Source organism: Atheta coriaria, unplaced genomic scaffold (assembly GCF_025399875.1).
Source record: "Atheta coriaria isolate IRGN ID8LTWV9N9 unplaced genomic scaffold, Caltech_Dcor_3.1 hic_scaffold_5_pilon, whole genome shotgun sequence".
In the NCBI taxonomy this organism is placed as follows: Eukaryota; Metazoa; Arthropoda; class Insecta; order Coleoptera; family Staphylinidae; genus Dalotia; species Dalotia coriaria.
The window spans coordinates 2,594,714-2,615,081 of NW_027045447.1; the positions used below are offsets into that span (position 1 = coordinate 2,594,714).

The 20,368-nt window shown below is 36.5% G+C and overlaps 4 protein-coding genes across 5 annotated transcripts; 1 reads left to right on the forward strand and 3 right to left on the reverse strand.

Annotated features, from left to right (window-relative positions):
- Positions 1 to 254: 254 nt before the first annotated feature.
- On the forward strand, positions 255 to 2,166 carry LOC135791974 (UDP-glycosyltransferase UGT5-like). Its single transcript, XM_065302591.1, is given in 6 exon segments — positions 255 to 330; positions 389 to 586; positions 643 to 1,059; positions 1,127 to 1,331; positions 1,391 to 1,750; positions 1,753 to 2,166. Coding segments are annotated over 5 exon segments (1,569 nt in total). The 5' UTR covers positions 255 to 330; position 389; the 3' UTR covers positions 2,143 to 2,166.
- A 1,500-nt stretch (positions 2,167 to 3,666) lies between these two features.
- LOC135792195 (IDLSRF-like peptide) lies at positions 3,667 to 13,879 on the reverse strand. Its single transcript, XM_065302809.1, has 3 exons — positions 13,645 to 13,879; positions 5,685 to 5,972; positions 3,667 to 5,617 (listed from the first exon to the last, which is right to left on the reverse strand). Exons 1-3 carry the CDS (start codon positions 13,763 to 13,765, stop codon positions 5,424 to 5,426), a joined length of 603 nt encoding a protein of 200 aa, XP_065158881.1. The 5' UTR covers positions 13,766 to 13,879; the 3' UTR covers positions 3,667 to 5,423.
- Positions 13,880 to 14,534: 655 nt separating this feature from the next.
- LOC135792194 (phospholipid scramblase 2-like) lies at positions 14,535 to 16,170 on the reverse strand. Of its 2 annotated transcripts, none has more exons than XM_065302808.1 (7): positions 15,983 to 16,170; positions 15,799 to 15,921; positions 15,610 to 15,747; positions 15,336 to 15,553; positions 15,108 to 15,269; positions 14,897 to 15,046; positions 14,535 to 14,837 (listed from the first exon to the last, which is right to left on the reverse strand). In XM_065302808.1, the coding sequence occupies exons 1-7, from the start codon at positions 16,026 to 16,028 to the stop codon at positions 14,784 to 14,786; spliced, it is 891 nt and encodes a 296-aa protein (XP_065158880.1). In that variant the 5' UTR covers positions 16,029 to 16,170; the 3' UTR covers positions 14,535 to 14,783. The 2 variants fall into 2 exon arrangements, with proteins under 2 accessions (XP_065158880.1, XP_065158879.1); XM_065302807.1 differs by having other exon boundaries at positions 15,799 to 15,930.
- Positions 16,171 to 16,451: 281 nt separating this feature from the next.
- On the reverse strand, positions 16,452 to 19,812 carry LOC135792478 (ubiquitin carboxyl-terminal hydrolase 8-like). The gene is made up of 4 exons (XM_065303126.1): positions 19,590 to 19,812; positions 19,132 to 19,466; positions 18,889 to 19,042; positions 16,452 to 18,827 (listed from the first exon to the last, which is right to left on the reverse strand). Exons 1-4 carry the CDS (start codon positions 19,682 to 19,684, stop codon positions 16,877 to 16,879), a joined length of 2,535 nt encoding a protein of 844 aa, XP_065159198.1. The 5' UTR covers positions 19,685 to 19,812; the 3' UTR covers positions 16,452 to 16,876.
- Positions 19,813 to 20,368: the final 556 nt, after the last annotated feature.

Here is a 20,368-nt window from a genome sequence, read left to right on the forward strand (position 1 = left end):
CGTACGGGTGTTAAGCATGTGGCACATGCGCAACACAACCTAAACTTTGTATTTACTTCTAATAAGATGCACATTTGGTTGCCTACATAGAAATTATCTCTAACTGTGTAGGAAATAAAATTTAAAATTAAAATCGTAATAATTCATATCATTGAAAGGAAATTACGAGCAATTACGAATATAGAACTAATTAATTAACATGCACCGAGGAACAATGCTTACACACCTTGAGTAATGCGTCGGTGGGTCACAGATAAATTCAGTATCGCTCAGTTCCAAATTTCTCCTTGAATTGGTCGGTTGCGCTGTTGATCATTGGTTGAATAACACGTAAAACACAAAATTCAACTTTTCACACAAACAAATCAATAATTAGAAATATTTTAAGAATGCGAAGTAATGCAGTGTTAATATTCCTCACCCTTGGGTTCTGCTCATGCGCAATTGGTTCCCGTATACTTGGTTTATTTCCTGTGCCGATTCGCAGCCATTATGTTTTCTATGAAAAGCTGCTCGTCGCATTATCAAGCCGCGGACACACAGTCGACGTAATCACACATTTTCCCAGTGGTGAAACCATCAAAAAGTACTTATATTACCCTCATAACAACATACATGTAAAACTGGTTGCCTATGTTCTAGTTTCAATGAGCTGAGTGTAGCGGGGTCTATGCCTACGTTAGAAAATAACATCTCGATTGCCGATCACGATTGGAAGACTATAGTGCATTATGCGTTGGAGTTTGCAAACATGGGTAACGATGCGTGTACGTCTGTATTGAAACATCCCTTAATACAAGAGTTGAAAACACCATCAAAGCAATATGATCTTGTGATCACAGAGATGTTTGTCACTGATTGTCTGCTACCATACGCGCATATCTACAAAGCGCCGATAATTGGAATATCGAGCACGGGGATCATGCCATGGGCGGATGAACGCATGGGTAATCCTGATAATCCAGCGTATATACCAAACTATTTTCTACCACTACGCGGAAAGTTGAATTTCGTCGAAAAGTGTTTCAGTACAATGATGAATATCGCATCGAAAGCATGGTAGGTTATTGTAGGACATAAGTGTATTTTGGGTTGCATATAATGAAAAGTAAACATGTTTTGTTAGGTATCATGTAATTTTAACATTACCAGCGGAGATTCGTGGCCGGGAAGTGTTTGGTGACATGCCACCTATTGAAAACATTGCGAAGGACACAATGTTATTACTTGCCAACCGCCATTTTAGTTTGGATGATCCACGACCCTTAGTACCGGGTGTCATTGAAATTGGTGGGATGCATATTGACGCGCCTAAACAAATAACACCAGAGGTAATATAACATAAATAAAATATTATTAACACCAAAATATGTTATTTTAAATTTTATAGAAATTAGCAACGTTTGTTGAGAATTCAAAAGATGGCGTTGTCTACTTCAGCATGGGTACATTAATCAACATGAGAACTTTCTCGCCGGAAAGTCTCAAAACAATTCTACAAGTATTTTCCACTCTGAAACAAAACGTAGTGATGAAACTTCCCAAGGACGCTTTGGATAACCTCACACAACCTAAAAATGTCTACATCGCAGACACTCTTCCACAACTAGACGTGTTATGTCATCCGAACACAAAACTTTTCATCACTCACGGTGGATTGTTGAGTATCCAAGAAGCAGCGTACTGTGGAACACCAATAATAGGCATGCCGTTCCATCCGCATCAAGAAGTGAATGTCAAGAACTACGTCGACAAGATGGCGGGCGTCCAATTGACTACAGCTACTTGGACGCGACTAATTTCCAAGACGCCATCAATACAGTTATGAATAACGAGACATATAAAACACACGCAGTAAAACTGTCGAATATATTCAAGGATAGACTCATCCCGCCATTGGACGCAGCTGTATACTGGACGGAATACGCGATGAAACATGGCGGACAACACATCCGGTCCCTAAGTGCTGATTTAATCATTTTCGAGTATTTATTGATCGATATTGTTGTCCTTGGTGTTGCATTATGGTTGATTGGCATGTACGTCTTCTACATGGTGTTGCAATTCTTGCAAGAGTTGTTTGACAGACCGCCACCACCGAAATATGTTAAAAACGAGGAGAAACAAAGCAAAAATGACTAAAAACTGAAAATATTTAAAAGATTATATCAACTTGTTAAAATTTATTAAATCCGCGCCCATTTTGATCGTTTTCTGCACCTATTTGTGGATTGTGGTTATGTTCGTGCTTACTGCCTTGGTTTCGTTAACAGCGTCCATTAATCTCGACGAATATGTTGATGTTCCGCTTGAGCGCACGCGTTTTACGCTAATTGTAAATCATCTTTGATTGAGACGCGCTGTCGGGAGATAATCTACAATCTATACGAGTTCGCGCAGGAATAATATTTATTCGAGCGTTCGGAAGACAATAAATTATAACGGTAGGCATCCACGTGTACACGTGTACAGAACTAGTGTTTTTGTAGAATGCAGAGTGTTTAAAATTAATTTAAGGGCATTTATTGATGGAATTAAGGGTTGAAATGTGTAGGGTATATAAATAGACTCTTTAGGTAATTAATTTTGTTGAGAAAGTTAATATTTAATTGTTGGTTTAGTTTTTATATGACAATTTCCAGCATTTTCGCGATTTTAAAAACTTTATTAATTAGTCATATTTAAATTTAATTATAGAGTAGTTCCCAAAAAGTTACAAGTTTGGAATAAAATGTAACTGAAAGATAATTTAATTGGCTACCAGATGCAATTTAGTTGATTAAAATATAAATGTAGTTTATTGTATACCGAGTATTTTATAAGTTTACTTTTTTATTTTCACTAAAATATTTATTTCAATTTTAATTGAATTTAAAGATAATTTTTGGCAATATTTAATTAATAAACTTCAGTTAACATTAAAAAGGAACTCTTTAGCTACAAATTACAAAAAAGAAAATAACAATAACTCAAATCGTTTATAAAATATCCGCATTTTAAAAACCCGTGTTTTTCAAAGTACTAAAAAATGATTTTTTAATATTTTGCAGGTTATTAACCACAATAAATATAAAATTTGTCAATAATTTACCAATACATCATTGACTAAACGTCCACAACGGCAATAAACCATCCTCGGCGCAAAGTTCCGAAGTGCAAAGATGAATTGAAGACGAATTTGAAAAATGCGCGAGATGCGCTCGCCGATGCGTCGCATCCATTATGCGATTTTATACTCGCGGCATTTCCGCACACGCGTCGATAAATCTTCGCAGGCACTGAAAAGCAGGCGAATATCTACAAGCACAACAATCCTGCAGCGGCTGCAGCGCACTAAAACCCAGAGAGAGATTCCTGCATAGCTACCTCAGTCGCCAACATCAACAAAAGCAGACACTAAGTATTAATATACAAAGTGTATCAAAATGCAACCAAACAAACAAAATGTATATCATACAGAAAACAAAAACAATTTTTTACAACCCTAAGTATATTATTGTCGTTATCTCAGCGCGGGCATCGCGCAATATAAGCTTATGAAATAAATGAGCCAATTAAACGAGCGCAACATATCGCAGAATGTTAATATCGTTCAAAAATAAAAATAAAACCAGCGTGTGTGAATATTTGGTTGCCTATCATCTGAAAATCATCTGAAAATATGCATTTACTGTTTCGGTTCATATATTTATTGATTTGAAAAATTCACATAACAAATAAACAATTTATGTACTTAATTAATCTTAATCCTTCCATTCTAACCTCAAATTTATAGATTTTGTTCTCAATTCAACGAAAATTCTTGCACTGATATGTATGCGATATAGAGATGTTTACAAGTTTGAAACCCCAGCCTCTCTTGTAAAATAGAGATAGATATGTATTGTGATGTACATCTATAACATTTAATTAATAATTTCTTGTCTTTTCGTCATCATTTGCATCATAGTCGGAAATGTTGCTCACACCGGGCACAAAGAGCTCCACTACGAGTCGAAAAAATATATTCTTAGCTTCTTCTATATATTTCTTTATATATTTCAATATATTCTTCAATATTTCTTTATAATATATTTTGTTATGCATCATTATCATTAAGTTACGTTCATATAATAAAGATTGATTTATTTTCATCTGTGATTCTCATCGCGTCGCGTCGCCATTTGGTTTGTTTCTCGACTTACTCTTCCAATTAATGGTTTTTTATTCAATATGTATTGACTTTGTTGTTGTTCACGCTGTGATTGTGCATTATTTCAAAGGTTTTCCTGTTTTTATTCTGATTGTATTTCTTTGGTTTTGTACAAGTACAGTTACTGTCATTCTTTGTTTCAGTGGTGCGGTGTACGGTGGGTTGCAGGTGGAAGACACATCCAGCACTTGTTTGTGATGTGTCAGGTCGTTATCAATTGCATATAGATGTGTCTTGCAGCATTCACGCACCGATACACGCAGTGTCACCTAACCTCTAACCTCTAAAGATGCTATACTAATCTATTTTTGTTGAAATCCACGTAGATATGTATGTACATCAAGAGATCACAATAGTATAATGTTTGATACTGTCACACTGGTCAATCGCCATTTTGTCTGTGTTAAAATCGTGTGAGTTGGATGCGCAAGGCCCTAAAAAAGCAATCCAACGCGTACGATTTTGATTTGTAGTCAAACGGCGACTGATCAGTTAGCGTCCACGCATTATGCTGCACATTGGGTTGCATACATTGCAATTCTGTTATATTTTAGTGCCGCCCGAATTCATTTTCTTCTTGTTTTTTATTCCGTTGTCGTTTTGTTTCATTTTTTGTTCCTCTTTTGTCCGTCGTACCTTTTCTTCACTTCTTTTTTTCATATTTTACACGTCGATGGTTTTGTTTTTTGTCTTTATCTTGATGATTAATTTTAATTGAAGATTTTATTTTCTAAGAATATTATACGCTAATACTAATGATATGTTGTTCGATTTTGTTTGTGTTGGTATAGAATCAAAATTGCTTACAATCTACAATTAATATGTGTTTCTTTCACGTCTTTCTTGTTAGTTTCATTTAAAATGCCATAAATGCATATAAATATTGATATGTTTCGATTTTTAAATCTTTTGTTTTGCTGATTGCTGATTGGACGATGCGCGGAGACAGACGCGGACCGCCATTTTGTTTGCACTGATGCTCTCAGTGTTCATTCTCATTCTCATTCTCTAAGGATTAGAAGTGGAAAGGGACGGATTTCAGAGGACTCTGCTGCCGGAAGCGAGTAAGATGTAGGTTATGTCATTTATGGGATGTTACCTCTCATCGCCGGTAGATGGGACGCGCCGCGTCGTACGGCAGATACGAGTAGAAGTCCTTGCTGAGGGGCGCGTGCGGTAGAGGGTGGGCGAAGAAGAGGCGGTTGGCGGTGACAGCAGGGTCGGCGAGCATTCAGTCCAGGAAACCAGTGTTCACCAGCTTCTCGAGGAAGAACTTCACATCGCCCAATTCGGAGTCCTTGATGCCCAATGACTTCAACATGCCGAGATCACCATTCTCCACCGCCATGAAAACCGAACGCAGATGCTCAAGATCGGAACGCATCAGATGTAATGCTGCGCCAAAGTCTTCAATCGTTTGAGATTCTACACATAACAACACAAAACAAAACTATAGCATAACATCAACTTATATGTGTATTGGGTTGCATACCTGAGAGAGCAATAGCGACTTTGTCAACGCCGCCGAGTGGTTTGAGCGCATCTCGCGCCTTACTACCAAAAAGCTTCTCCAAATAATTGGGGCCATGACTAGCGAGCAATGACTTGAGAAAACTGCCCGTTTCTTCAACCGGCGGGCGTTTCGCAGCCGTGCAGAGACGCGAATCTTCATCGTAGCCATCCGAACAGTCGGGCGCGCCGTCGCAGAGGTACTGTATCGATATACAGTTGCCGTCGCCCGGACACTTGAACGGCTCGTACGGGTGACAAGCGTCACCGACTGCAACATAACCAACAAAAACACATTCCAAGTTATATCATGTTGATACAATCAAGTCCTACTTTGTTATTTATTTTCTACGAACCGTGAGTATGATAAAAGAAAAATCAATAAACCACACGGCCTGAATAATTGATAACCGCGTCGGTATGTACACCTACGCCTGCGGCTTTTGTTATTTTTTTATTCCACACACAACACACACGATTTATGTTTTTTTTTGGTTTATCGCGTTGTGTATCTTTATGCTAGGCAACACTTTATACACCCATGCATGAAAGGCTATATTGTGTAGAAGTTAAAATTTTGTTAACTGCGAATAAAACTGTTGAATGAGTTCACAGTTCGTTTGACGCTGTGTCGGATACTTAATTGCAAACGCTGCGTGACGTCCGGATAATAAAGTTTGCTTCACGTGTGTCCGCAGGGAGTTTTAACTAAATTTAGCTGGATTAAACCAGTAGGATATTAAAGTTGCCCGGGCAGCAAGATGGCCGAAAGTCAACTTGTGCTAATTTCATACATACATGAATAACTTAACCTTAAACTTAAATGACTTGCATATATTTGGCTTTTAGATGGTAAATGTTTTTATTTTCAAAATTACAGTTATCTACATTGGGACATTAGACGTAATGCACCGGTGTGACCATGTTGCGAGTCATGAATGGCGCCCGACCGTAGACACTACGAGGGTAGTTAATGGAAAACGTAATTAGGTTTGCGTTTCATTTATTTCCACCAACGCAACACAACACAAATGCGGCGGGAGTTTCACGCGTTTGTCGTTGCGGTAAGAATCAACAGTGTTGTTGTTTTTTTTTGTTGCGCGTCCATTTTATTTACTTGTAATGTTAATTCTTGTTTTCGGTGTTTGTTTGGGGATTGTTTGTGTTTGTGTGTTTGCTAAAACGCAAAATGGCGAACGTGTGAGCGTCGGCGCGTGTTTTATTCATTTCGTTCTCACTTCGCGTCACGCGCGAGTAGAATTCCCAAATGTTTCGCTTTCACGCGTCCAGGGGCAGGTGTGCATCCGTCGGCGGGTTATTTTCGAAACAAATTGTAAAGATAGGGTTATTCGCGTAACTCGTTTTATTTTATGTTTTTCTTCGCGTTTTTTCTACAAAATTCCAAGTAAAACCTGTTTATCTTCAATTTACTTTAGTGCTACGTATTTCTACTGGTCGCTTGCGCAAACAAACAGAAAAATTAAATTATAAAGAAAACACACTTCTATTATTGATATTAAATTATAAATAAATAAAACGAACAATGTGTGCATTGTAACAGAACTAAAATATTAATAAAAATAACAAAACTGCATGTATTATTGTAATATTATCAACAACACCAACAACAAAAAATAAAATAAAATGTCAAACTTATAAATTAATAAATAAATGAAGGCGTCAGTTATAATTTCTACCGGTATTACGCAGGCAGCGCATGTGTTACACTTGCATTTTAATTGCGCATTAATGAAGCGGCGGAATGCGTCAATATGCGTTGGCAGGCTTCGAAGGTTGCTTGGTAGGTAGATTGATTGATCAATAACACGTCGATCGCGGCAGACAAAGAGTAATTAATAACATTGTAACATCCTACATGCTTTTGCACTTAGATTATTAAATTTCTAAAGAACTAAACAAGCAAAAATAATTTTATTACGCGAATAGGACTGATACAAAGATGTTTAGACTTTTGACTTTCTTCTAGCGCCATCTACTTCTAACTAAATCCATTACCTAATTTAATACATGGTACGTGACATGGTACACTGTGAGTAAAACAACGTATGCAACCAAAATAACATAAAATTGCATTTGACAGTTTGCAGTTTTTACAGTTTTTTGTACAAAAAATGGTTAAATTCCGTGAAATATTGCCTAATAGACACGTAAATACCGAAATATTATTATTATTTATAATATAAATCTCTCACAACTCTCATAACATGAATAATGTATTAGTAGAATCATATAAATATGAAATCATTGACTGTCACCGCAAATTATGATAAATACGAGTACACCTGCATAAGTACAGTGCACGTAGGCGTAATGTGTTCCCATCGTGGGGTGGAAATGTGGAAATGTGGAAATTATGTAGGTGGATTTTCATTTATAAAGGTCAAAGTTCACCTATACTTCATTTTTCCACATAAACACACACAAAAAAACAAATTAATCCGCTTTGTAATGCGTTTGATGTTGAAGCATTAAAGCAATTATCAAGAAATAAATTGAATTTGCTTTGGGATGAAATTTCAATAATTTCCTTTGTAATTTGTATTATCCGCGTGTGTGCGCTGCGGTTGGCAGAAGAACAAATCTTCGGGCAAAGTTTCCGCAACGTTTCCAATTTCGTTTCGTCTGACATTTGACATTATCGGCTCGTATTGGCGCATTGCTTATTACTAGTTGTGTCACGTTTACGAAGAAGAAGAACAAAGTAAACTACATCGGAAGTTGGAAACGTGACGTAATTACTCGTAATAATGTTTTTGAAAAAAGTGTATTTTGGGTTGTCTATGTTTTCTAAACCGTAACCTCAAAACATAACCACGAATAGAGTGCTTTTTCTATTTGCGCTGGGTTTTATAATGACATACGAACCGTGAACGCCATAAACGTTAAAACGTTAAACAACCCCAAGAGGCGCACAAAGCTCACGTCGACGTATTTTCCTTTCCGGCTGGAGTGCAAAGCGCAAAGTTTTATTAAAGTTATTACATCCCGCGCAGTCCTCCGACGTGGATTTTAACTAAAAGCCAGAGAGCGTCACCCTTAGCCGCGTTTCATGCTCTATTTTAGGTTATAAAAAGGAATATTAAATAAAAATTTGCAAATAAAATGCAAATGATTGCAGTCGGAATATGTTTCAAAAGTGATATCAAGGACAATTAAACGGCTTCAAGTTTAATTCACATTACTGAACTTTAACGACTTTATAATTGTCCATTGTCCTTGAACGGCATGCTCATTAATAAATGCTTTAATGTCTTTGAAGCTTTTTGTGTCAAAGTTTTGTTCTGAATGTAATGTAATGAAAATTGTTCGAGTGAATAATTTACAAGCTTTATCAGTAAAACATTATAAGTTCAGTAATAGTAATATTCATATTAAATATTTATGTTATAAGTGCTAAAGTTTAATGGAGATGTTAGTAGGTAATGAAGTGGTGCTTTCCATTAACAATTTTGCAAGATTTTGATTTTTTTTATGTTCAAATAAGAATAAACCTAACATTTAATAAATAATTACTTATTATATATTCTAATACTTAAGTTTCATTAAATAATAGTATATTAAGTATTAAGTAACTAATCTCAGTTTTAGTCACGAGATTGATTAATCAATCGAATGATTAACAACGTTTAGCCTCGTGTTGCTTTCGCTATTTGTTTCTACTTCCACTCTATTTCCACGTAGTTGATTTGTATTTGAACTTTTATTTGTGACTAATACCTGTGATTAAAGTACTTTAGTCACGACTTTGGTCATCCGTGATTAAAGTATCACTTTTGTGTCTGAAAATCGTGGAAAACTGGCCTTTTAAAAGTGAAAGAAAAAAAAATATCATTGCTTTTTTTGTGATTTAAACTTGATAGGCAACTTATTTTACATCATTTTCTGCTCTTAGCTATGCAACACTTGTTTTAAGACAGTTCTATCACTTTGTCAATGAAGTCAACCTGTTGCCAGCCTAGTAGATCATTATTTAAACACTTTGTTTACATGTTTACTTTGTCATCCATGAAATGTGAGAGCCGAAAGAGCCCTAGCCGAAATTTAAATATCCTTTACACTTGTCCCGGGACATCTCCCACGCAGTCGTAAAAAAAGTGAAACGAAATACTCGTATTCCCGAAACTCGAAACAATATCCCAAAATAAAAACAAAAACTCCACTCTCCAGTAAGCGCAAAACGTAGATACACATAAAATTGAGAAAATTTGCTCGTAAAAAACACATTGCCGTAGATAAAAAAGATAAAAATCACAAAGTTCGACGAGAAATTTTATTTTTTTGCAATTTGCCCGGAATTCGAGCAACAGATTCCATTTTTTACATAAAAAAAGATTAACACGTTGAGGACGGCGCGGTTTTTGGGTGTCTGTCGCATCGGGCGGCGTTTGAGCATTTTCAACTCCGTCTAATTAATTCAGCTGTGCGCCACTGGTGGTTATGCATTGCGGTATCAAAAAGCGATTGTTTTTGCAGTTGCGTCGCCATTTATTTATTTTCTTTGTAATGAATGCCTTTATCTTTAGAGTCCGACCGAAACTATGTGCCAACTGAGACGGCAAGTGACGACCACGACTTAGCCGCGAGTTAGCCGAACGACGCACGATAATTCACGAACACTGAGTTTCGGTTCTGCCAAAAGTTTGAGCCAATTTTTGGCCGAAACCAAATTTGAAGCCAAAACTGAAACTTTGGTCGGTCACTATTTATTATAATATGTAATCTGAGTGACGCATTTGATGACAAAGATGCAAGGCCCTGATTGTATAGGTGAAACGAGGAGAAGATATAACCTACCCAGTGGCGTAGTCAAAAATGAATAAGTCTCGTTTCCAATGAGCCGTGTACCACCGGTGGTACACGCCGTCCCACAGACCAGACGCGTGTGTACCACCGGTGGTACACGCCGTCCTCAACGTGTTAACCTGGTTAGAGCAGTTTTTTTTAAATTTTCGCTCCGTCGGCATCATGAATACCTAATAGACACATTTAACCCCGACGGGAGTCACTTTTGCTCCCTTAATGAAACAAACTTCGTTACGCACGCGAGTTTTTTGCGCCCGTGCCAAGTTTCGACTTGTTTCGAATTTGCAGGAAACGGCGCTGAACGGAGTTATTTGGAAGAACGAAACGGAATAGGAAATGATGATGGAAAATAACTGAAGCGACTAAAAACTCCTTGGAAGTGAAGTAAAGCGGAGGAATTTTTTACACGTCGAGGAGAGAAATTACTTCTAATAGATGAAGAAGACTTTTTGTAAGGAGGGAAAAGTGGAGAGAGGGATAATAAAGTTGTTAACGGATGATTTTAATTAAAGAAAACTCTGCATGCGGAATAATTAGCATGAAAAACTCAGTGAAATAATAAAAGTATAATTAAATTTGATTTTATAAACAAAAAATAAGATAAGTAAGAGTTTTTAATTTCATCATTTTTTTGGTTTTTATAGCATTTTAGGGTTGTTTAAATATTTTTTTGGAGGTTAAACAAAATATTAAATAATATAAAATTGTTTTTAATGCACAAAAATTAAGTTTAGGTTAAAATTAAAGAAGAAAAATACAAAATAACATAAAATTTTCAAAAAATAGAAAAAATCTACTTATTTTAATATTTAAATGAAAATTTAGATGAGTTCAAATATTTTTTATTTCTAAAACAATATATCTACCAATAAAAAATTTCATTTTCTTCAAAATAACAAAAACTAGAAGAAAATCGAAGCAGAAACTCAAAAGTTACGAGACATTTTCTAACCCCATGTCATTCATTCTGATATTCATCATATATTCCTAGGTGATATTGAATTTTAGACGTTTTCCTCCAAAAAATCTCAAAATTTATGATGGTAGTAAAATACCCTCAAAGCCAATAAATTTCCAAATGTAAATCACGTACCCGCCCGCAAGCAACTTATAGGATTTACAAAATATTCCGAATTTTGGCCGAAAAACCAACACCCACCAAACGCCCGCGAATATTACCAGAGCCAGCGGCTCAATTCCATCGCAAATTCGTAATCCCAGTACGTAATACGTAATCCCACAACACGAAACATGAAACATGATTTATGATCTATATTTTCGTCCGTCCACATTGGCCACATGTGTGCCCACGCAAGAATATATCGAAATGTCAAATATCGCAGACTTTATAACCATGTTGATGTTTTGCTCATCATAAAATAATATAGGCAACCAAAAGTACACAAAAACTTTGCTTTTCAATTCAAATAATATTTTGAAATGTTAAATGTTAACTGTTGAAATTCAGTTGAAAATTGAAGGGTAAAGTGTTCGGAATGAAGTTAAATATAATTCGGTTCGTTTAGCAACCCTATAATGTCATTAATGTTGACTTTCCGCATGAGTTACCCACAGCGCCATCATAGCGTATTCATCCGAATGATTAGCATGCACAAGTTTAGAAATTCAATCAAATGTCAACCCTCAACCCGACTTCATCGATATTCTACACTCGGCGTTCAACCATCGTCGATTAAATAAATATTTAAACTTCGATGAATAGCACGGTTTTCACAATTGGTGTAATGTATGCAACCCACAATAGCAAATTGACTATTGGGTTGCATAACATGACCATAATCAAACATTTATTCTAGTTTTATGTGTGGTGGGTAATAGTGTAAAACGAACGTGTTGAATTTGTGTCGCGTGTCGTGCGTGTTATCGCCGCTCGTTTTGTGCATTTTTCATGCGTAATTAATTCCCGGCTTGACATTCCGGCGAGCGTGGAAAGTTTCCGTTTGTTGTTGTGTTCGCCATGTACGTTTCCGTTCGTTTCGGTTGTTATTCGCCATGTTGAACAAATTCGAGCGCCACCCATTAATTCAAATTATTATTAGCGGTATAATCACAAGGTAGTCTTAAGGGAATAAAAATGATACGTGTGATTAAAATTGCCTACGTTGATTAATCATTTTTTAGAGAATTGAAGTTGTTTTTGAGCATGCTTGAACTTTGAGAGGCTGTAAATATTATTGTAATCACTTTAAAACAAAAATTTAAACTTTAATGGGTTTTTTAGAGTATTATCTGTATAAAAATTACAAGTTAATTAATTTTTGATAAGTATTTGATACAATAATTTTGGTTTTTACAAAAAAGTCATTTTGTTCATAAAAATTTTCTTTGTTGGTAAATATCTCTAAATTAATTAATTTTATTTAAACAAAAAGTAATCTATACTATAAAGAATGTTATTATCTACCTATAGAAATAAAAATACTGCATTTATCACGATTACTTTAGGAGTTCTCACTGATTACAACTTCAATTACCAAATCAAGTGCTATTGCAACATTATTACTTTTTCTCTAATTACAGAATAATGACAACTCGTATACATTTGCCACTCTCAACGATGATTCTTCATTGAATTGCCTTTCTAAGCACACCTCATTGACTAATCTTCGACTTTTAATTTTCGAGTTATAGCGTTTCAAACATGAAAAATATAAAAAAATGTACCAAAATTAGATGAAAAATTATTGTGCAGGGTGGATTTAACATTTTCGCGGCTATTTCTGGCCGCTTTTTCGCCGCTCCTCGCTTTCCCGCTTTCCTTTTCCTCTTTATCGATCTTATGACGGGCACTGCGACACACAACTGTTGATGCCACCCAAACAGGTTGCCCTTTTTGTTCGGCGCGGCGCTTCCCGAACAATTCCAACTGAACGCGAGCGGAAAATTAACTTTTCCTAATGTTACCACTCGCACAATGCCGCACAATCATTAACTTCTTACAGTAAATCAACAAACAACATGGCGACGCGTAAAAATTCATCAAAAACATCAAAATAACCAGCGAAACAAATAAATTTTTACTCGTTTGACGATGTTTATTTATAATTACGCGTTTAAATGTAAAATTAATTTAAAAATTTATTTTTAGGAAGACTTACCTGTACGTTTGACGAATCCCTGGTGACCATAGAGCCTGCTCAGGTCTATGGCGTCGACGGCGACGGCCACCACCACCGTGGCGAGCAGCAGCGGGTGCGGCGCCATCGCCACGCGTACCATCGCCGGTCGTGGTTCGAGTCGTGTCTGGCGGCGGCGGCAGCGACGCTGGGCGGCGAGGCGGCGGCGCGCAGCACACCAAGGGCGCGCGCAACCGCCCACCAGCTGTTGATTCAATCAATATCGCACGCACGCACGCCTATGCCGCACACGCCGCCTCCGCCGCCGCCGCCTGCCTTTTGTTCGACACTCGACACCTGAACACACCTGAAACACTTGACATTCCCACGCGTTGCCCGCTTCTCCGGTTGCACTACGACGCATATTTCCTTTCTCACCTGTCGCTTGATTTGATTAACTGCTAGGTTAGACTTCCCACACTACGTGCATAAGTAAATTAAACAAACTGTTTCTTGTTACAACTAGAATTGCATTGGATTTGTCACTGGTCGTGTTAGAAAACACTAAAAAAAAGAAAATTGCGTTTTCTGGATGCTGATGACATTCGTAAATAAATTCAGGACATTTCCCAGCCGTCCTGTGAACACTCTCAAATCCATTTACATCCATTACGATTTTATCACGTCGAATCTCCATCTACAATTTGTAAAACTCGTCTTTTCGCAGTCGAAGAATTCGCATTTTCGTTATTTACTCGTTCGCCGCCATTTGTCGCTTGTCTCCAGTCTATTTCCACTCTTTTTATCACTTTATCTTGTCGTTTGTTATACGTGACATGAATCCCAGCTATGCAAAAAGCTCTAATCTGTGAAAGCTGTAAACAGTAAACGATTTTATATTGTGTTCTAAAAGTGAGACACTTTACGACGTCTTAAACTACACGGCATAAAATATTTATTAATCAATCTCCACTCTGTCATAAAAAAGGCTTCATTTTGTGTTTGCCTGAAGGAACCGAACAACAATCGATTGTGTTCTTTATGTTCAAGCAATTTGGGAAGCGCAAATCAAACAAATCAAAATCATAACCTTCAAAAAACAGTCAATAACCTAAAAATACTCTGATTATCACTTCATAAATGTCAAAAAATAATAAAATATAATGCGTAGCGATAGGTTTTCAACACCAACAACTGCTGCCTGACTTTTTCGTGTGGAAGAAATACATGTATTCCTAAAACAAATAAAATCTAATTGAATAAACATGCGCATGCGTAGATACAAAGAGATTACCAGAAGGAAAGCTGCGCCAATAACAATAGCCTTGTACTTTGGGTCGTCCCGATGGCTGGGAAACGTGATCGAAATGTTATACTCGTTCTGCACCTGATCCCATTGATGGTTGATGCTGCCCAGCTGAGTTAATCCGTCGTTTGAGTAAATCTGCACGCATGAAACAACACTCAAATTGAATACAGATAAAGAAAACAAAATGGCGCCGTACCCCAAAATGCGCTTCCTTTGCTGAACTCATATATGATGCAGGACCTTCGATGCGGTACACGATTGAATTGTATTCGTTGTACAATTCAAAGGAAGGCAGTGTCATGGAAAACTTTTGTTTGATGCGTCCGATGCATTTGTTCGGGATGAAAACTTCCATATTCTTAGAAAAAACAAAATTTTAGGTTAATTTTTGTTTACAATTTCAACTAAGTAATAAAATACTTACTTGCATTTTACACCAGAACGAACAACATCCAAATGTAGCACTCCTCATCAAATACAAAGCCTCCTGATGCGTGTGATCATACATAGTCATTTTAAACCCACGATTTGACCCACAAAGCATCCTTTGCGACTCTGAAGAGTTCTCCATGGCGTAAAACAATGTTTCACCATGCGGGACAGAGAGACGGTAACGGTTTTCAGAGTTTACATTCGCCATCACTACAAAATAACCGTCAGGTATAACATAACCACAATTCATATCTTTTCACACTTACAATCACTCAATTCGACGGTTTGTTGGATGTAAAGTTGATCAATACCACGTAGGAAGTCAATTCCATCACGGGCCATCACTTGTCTACTATTAGTGCTCTGCCAATCGATGGTAGAGATAGGAATTTGTCTCCTCGTCCCTAAAACACAGCAAAATCAACAAAACATCGAAAAAATTTCATTTTACAAACCTCTATCCATAGTATCAGACTGTTCCAGTTCATTATGTTCATTCTGTTCATTTTGTGTGCTTGTAGGTTGATTCAACACAAGAAAATCATCATTTGGCTCATTGAACACCGGCGATGCCAATTCTAAATATTCTATTAGATATTAATACATATTAATGGCATGATTGATTTGATTAGTTGTTACCAGTGGTGTGATCCTCAGCGGCGTCACAATCATGCGTTTTAAACATGGCGAATGTATTGTTTCTGGTGAGTGTAAGGTGTTTTGTGCATTCCACGAATAAACAAATGAATAATAATCGATATTGAGGTAAACTGCAGTGCGCTGTTTGTTTAAAACGTTGAAAGGCTTGGAAATTCGAGGTACAGATGAGGCTATAACAAGTACTCTTAATAATACATGATAAGATTATCTATCTACGCGCTTATCACACTTTTATCACTGGTATTATGACTGTATAGTTGTCTATTTCATTGTGTGAATATGTTTCGATTATTAGATTATCAACGATAACGTTTTTGTCTTGTTATCTATGAAAATAATGATGTTTTGGTGAAATTTATGAAAATTAATCACAAATTTGAGTTTTGCAGTGTTTAAAAGCTAAATACTTGCAATAAAAGTATTAATTTGAATATTTTTCATGCAGATGTGTATTTTTATAAACTTTATTACTTTGAAAGATGTTACAAAGTTAAAAACCACATCAAATTACAATAAAACCATACAATTTGTATACAGACTCTCAATTGTTTCCATTGTTTCACTTCTCAATAGTTTTTTAAGTTAGTTTATAAGGCATTCGCGTTAAAACTAAAAATATATGCGATAATAAAATATAGTTTCTCATATTTTCATCATTCACTAGTTAATTAAACTTTGAATTATTCATTTGCATTCAACAACAGTGAGCTAACTCATAATCACAATAAAATTCAACAATATGACTAAACAAATATACAGAAATGCAGGTTATAAACTAATATGTAGAATATATATCACAATGTGTTGATTTTACATATATTCGAGTCATTCCAACCCAAATATACTAAAATCTTAGCTGATTCATGATCATGATCATTTTTGGAAGAACTGCCTGTTTATACCGTCATACTGTGGCGCAAGCGAATAGAATAACAAGAAAGCTCGCACTCGATAGTTGGAATCTTTCACATTCGCCACCGAGCAATTCTCATCGTTAAATTCGATCCATTTCTTCGCTGAGGGATGATAACAACACGCGGTGTAATGCCCTCGATCTCTATTCCCACTGTGGCACGCAATCCCGCTTAGATTATACCGTGCGCTGCCAAAAGCCAACTCCATCGGAAAATACGCCTCATTCAACGACCGCAACACACACTTCTCTTTTATACTATAAGTGTATCGCATGATATTCACCACCAGAACATTCGGGTAATACGTGACTCTATGCGCAATATTCATTTCCACCTCACACTTCGAGCAGTATTTCTGTGAGGATGGATCTTTGCTAGGATAAATCAACTTATCCACCTCGTTCTGCACGTTGATTGGCCGCTGTTGATCATAATCCATACTCAGAAAGACATTGTTATCATACTCATACTTGACAATTCGTGAATTACATCGGGAACAACTCGTGGTCACCTCCAGTTGATAAAAGAAAGTACGTTTGATGAACGAAATTTTACTCTTGAAGTGCTTGTGCCAGTCCAAGAGATACGACGTGCAATCCCCCGAGGATTCCAGAGGCTCCGCGAGTTCTTTATGCATCGCATTCGTGACATTCAGAAAGAACTCGTGGATATCCTCGTGTTCACCGGTGGAATAATCGCGTGACTGCAACTGACAGCATTCATTGTAAAAGTTATGCGGGCGAATGGCAACGCGAGTCTCAGTCCATAGTTTTTTCATCAAGTCTGAGAGAGAATTGGTTAATCTACCGATTGGAAAGGTGCGCATCGTGAAGAAATACGCCACAGACGGGCAGAATCTCAAGCATTGTACCAGAGAATTCATATAGCATGTGTTTTTGATGTTTACGAGACCTGTTATACCAGAATCTGGAAAGTTTTGTATCAATGCGTTTAATTCCAGTTCGAGTGTGTTGGCTGCTTGGGGTTTTGTTGATCTGTCCGGTATAGGCAACCCTGTTAAACTCTTCGGTTTCAAGCGTGGGTCATATTTAGGCTCGCCAGGTTTCGATGAATTCTTATCAAACTCTGCTTCTTCGTGTTCTAACAGTTTTCGTTTCTGATACCGCAACAATCGTTTCTTTTCCAGTGATGATACATCTTTGAAGATGTAATCAAGGTAGCCTACATCTTCCGATTGACATTTGTCATCGAAATCTTTGCGGATCAATCGCCGCCTTTCTTCTATCTCCAAACGATAAGATTCTGCCTGGGATATCTCTTTGGAGATCTCGTTTAATATCGTATGCGCTTCGTTCTTCGATAAACTACCTGTTATTGCATTACGTTTTGTTTCCAAGCGTTTTTTGGTCAGTTTAAGAAGTTTCTCTTCAAGTGCCACTTGATGTTCACAGACTGTTAGTAATCTTTGAGCTACAGCATGAATAGACACTTGTTTATCACCCGAAGGAACTTCTAATTCTTCTGGTACTTCTTCTGGATAATCATTGTATTCTTCTGATGTGAAACCTGAATCATCCGGTTGATGTGGAATACGTTTAGAAACAGGCGATTCCAAAAGTTGAACATCTGGATATTCAATGTCGTCCTTCATTAAATCATCGAATTGATGAAAGAGTTGATTGAAAATGTTGCCGGGGTTTGTCAGTAGTGTTGGGTAGTTGTCCGCCATGCCACGCACACCTCCTTCGAGGATAAGTGGAAGAGTTTGATATCGCTGCTCGGGATCCCATTCGATTAGGATTGTTCGTAGATCATGCAGTTTTGTTGTTTGGTATGATATTTTATTGGTGTCCAAGTCTGTTAGGACAATATAGTCGAAATCGTGTCGAGTTTTGAATATTTCTGAGGTGGATGGTGATAATTTTTGTTGTAAAGTGTTTGTTGATAGACTAAAACAAATTTTGTTAGATTTTTTTGGTAAATAATGATGTGAATAATGTGTAAATTTACCCTTTGTGAATGATTTCTTCAGGCAAACAGATTATATTGTTGAATTTAAGAGCACATTGAGCATATTCGTTGCTTGGTCGCGCGTCCATGATGAGAAGCTTTATTGTTTTATCATTCATTAATGCATACAACTGATGAGGACTGATATAAACATCTAAAACCACAATTTATTAGTTTTGCATGCTAAATTAAGTGAAAACATTCAATTTTTTGCTTAAAATTTAATAAAAACATAGTAATTACCATTATCCTTAACAATATTTGATTTGTTAAGCTTCTCTGCATTGCCACCATCATACAGCCCTGATTTAATCTCACCAGCAGCGATATTTGGTGTTGTGAGCATATCATATCTTAGGGTGAGTGATTTTAAAACCTCCAACTTCACCTCTTCAACCTTCCTCAAGGTGGATGCAAATCTTGTTGAAAAGAACTTTTCATCATGTACCTGGACGCGTATTGTATTAATAAGATTAATATAACGCATTGCAAGTATATAAAGCTTTTCCTCATCCACGGGAAGGTCCAGATTTCCATCAAATACATTCTGGGCTAATTTATCTGAAGCTCTGTATAACCTAAAAGAAAAAAATTATAAACTTTACTATTTAAAGTTAAAAACCATATTAATTCTTATAATATATAATAGGTTGTTATAAAACAATAAAATATAAATGAAATATAATAAATAATATTCTTACAATGGTAGTTTCTTGCCATAAGACTGATTGGTGCAGAGTTTACTGAGTTCTGGCAGGGTTTTGGCCAGATACAAGGGGCGTGTAGGTTTCAACATTGTAGAACATTAATTAAGCACGCAATTAAACAAAACCAAATGGTTTGCCACAGTGGCACAACCGTGTATTTGTGTTTCTTGTAAATAAACTAATCATTCGTCGGGCGAGTCTCAACAACTGTTGATGACAGGCGGTTTGCAGCGAGAACAAAAAATTACATGTGTAATTTAATTTAGGGATTAGACAACGTCACATAAAACTAGTTTTCAAGCATAAGAAACAGTAAATAAATTAACTTTAATAACAAATACAGGGAGATAATCTGTAAGGTACAAAAAAGGGCTGAATTTTCGTCTTATTTTGAAAATTTCATTAAATTTGTTATAAGTTTAAGCGCCAGATGTCGCTGTAGGCTCCAATATTGTTGAAAACATTAAATAATTGGTTTTGTTGTGTAACAAAGGTACTGAGGATCCAAACTAGTATTTATACCGTATTATAAATCAAAAAACGCGTATAAAAGTGTAATTATTTACCACATTGATTTTATTTAGTAAAATTTTGCTTAAAAGCCGTGTATTAATGGTTGCCTAACCGTTCACCAACAGACTGATCGCCATTGTAACATGCCTGCATTTAAATCAACTTGGAACTTCTATTCAAGGCTGAATTCAAAGAAATTAATTACAAATGCGATAAATATATTTGTTTATCATGGATTATTATAAAGACAAAGCAGCTTC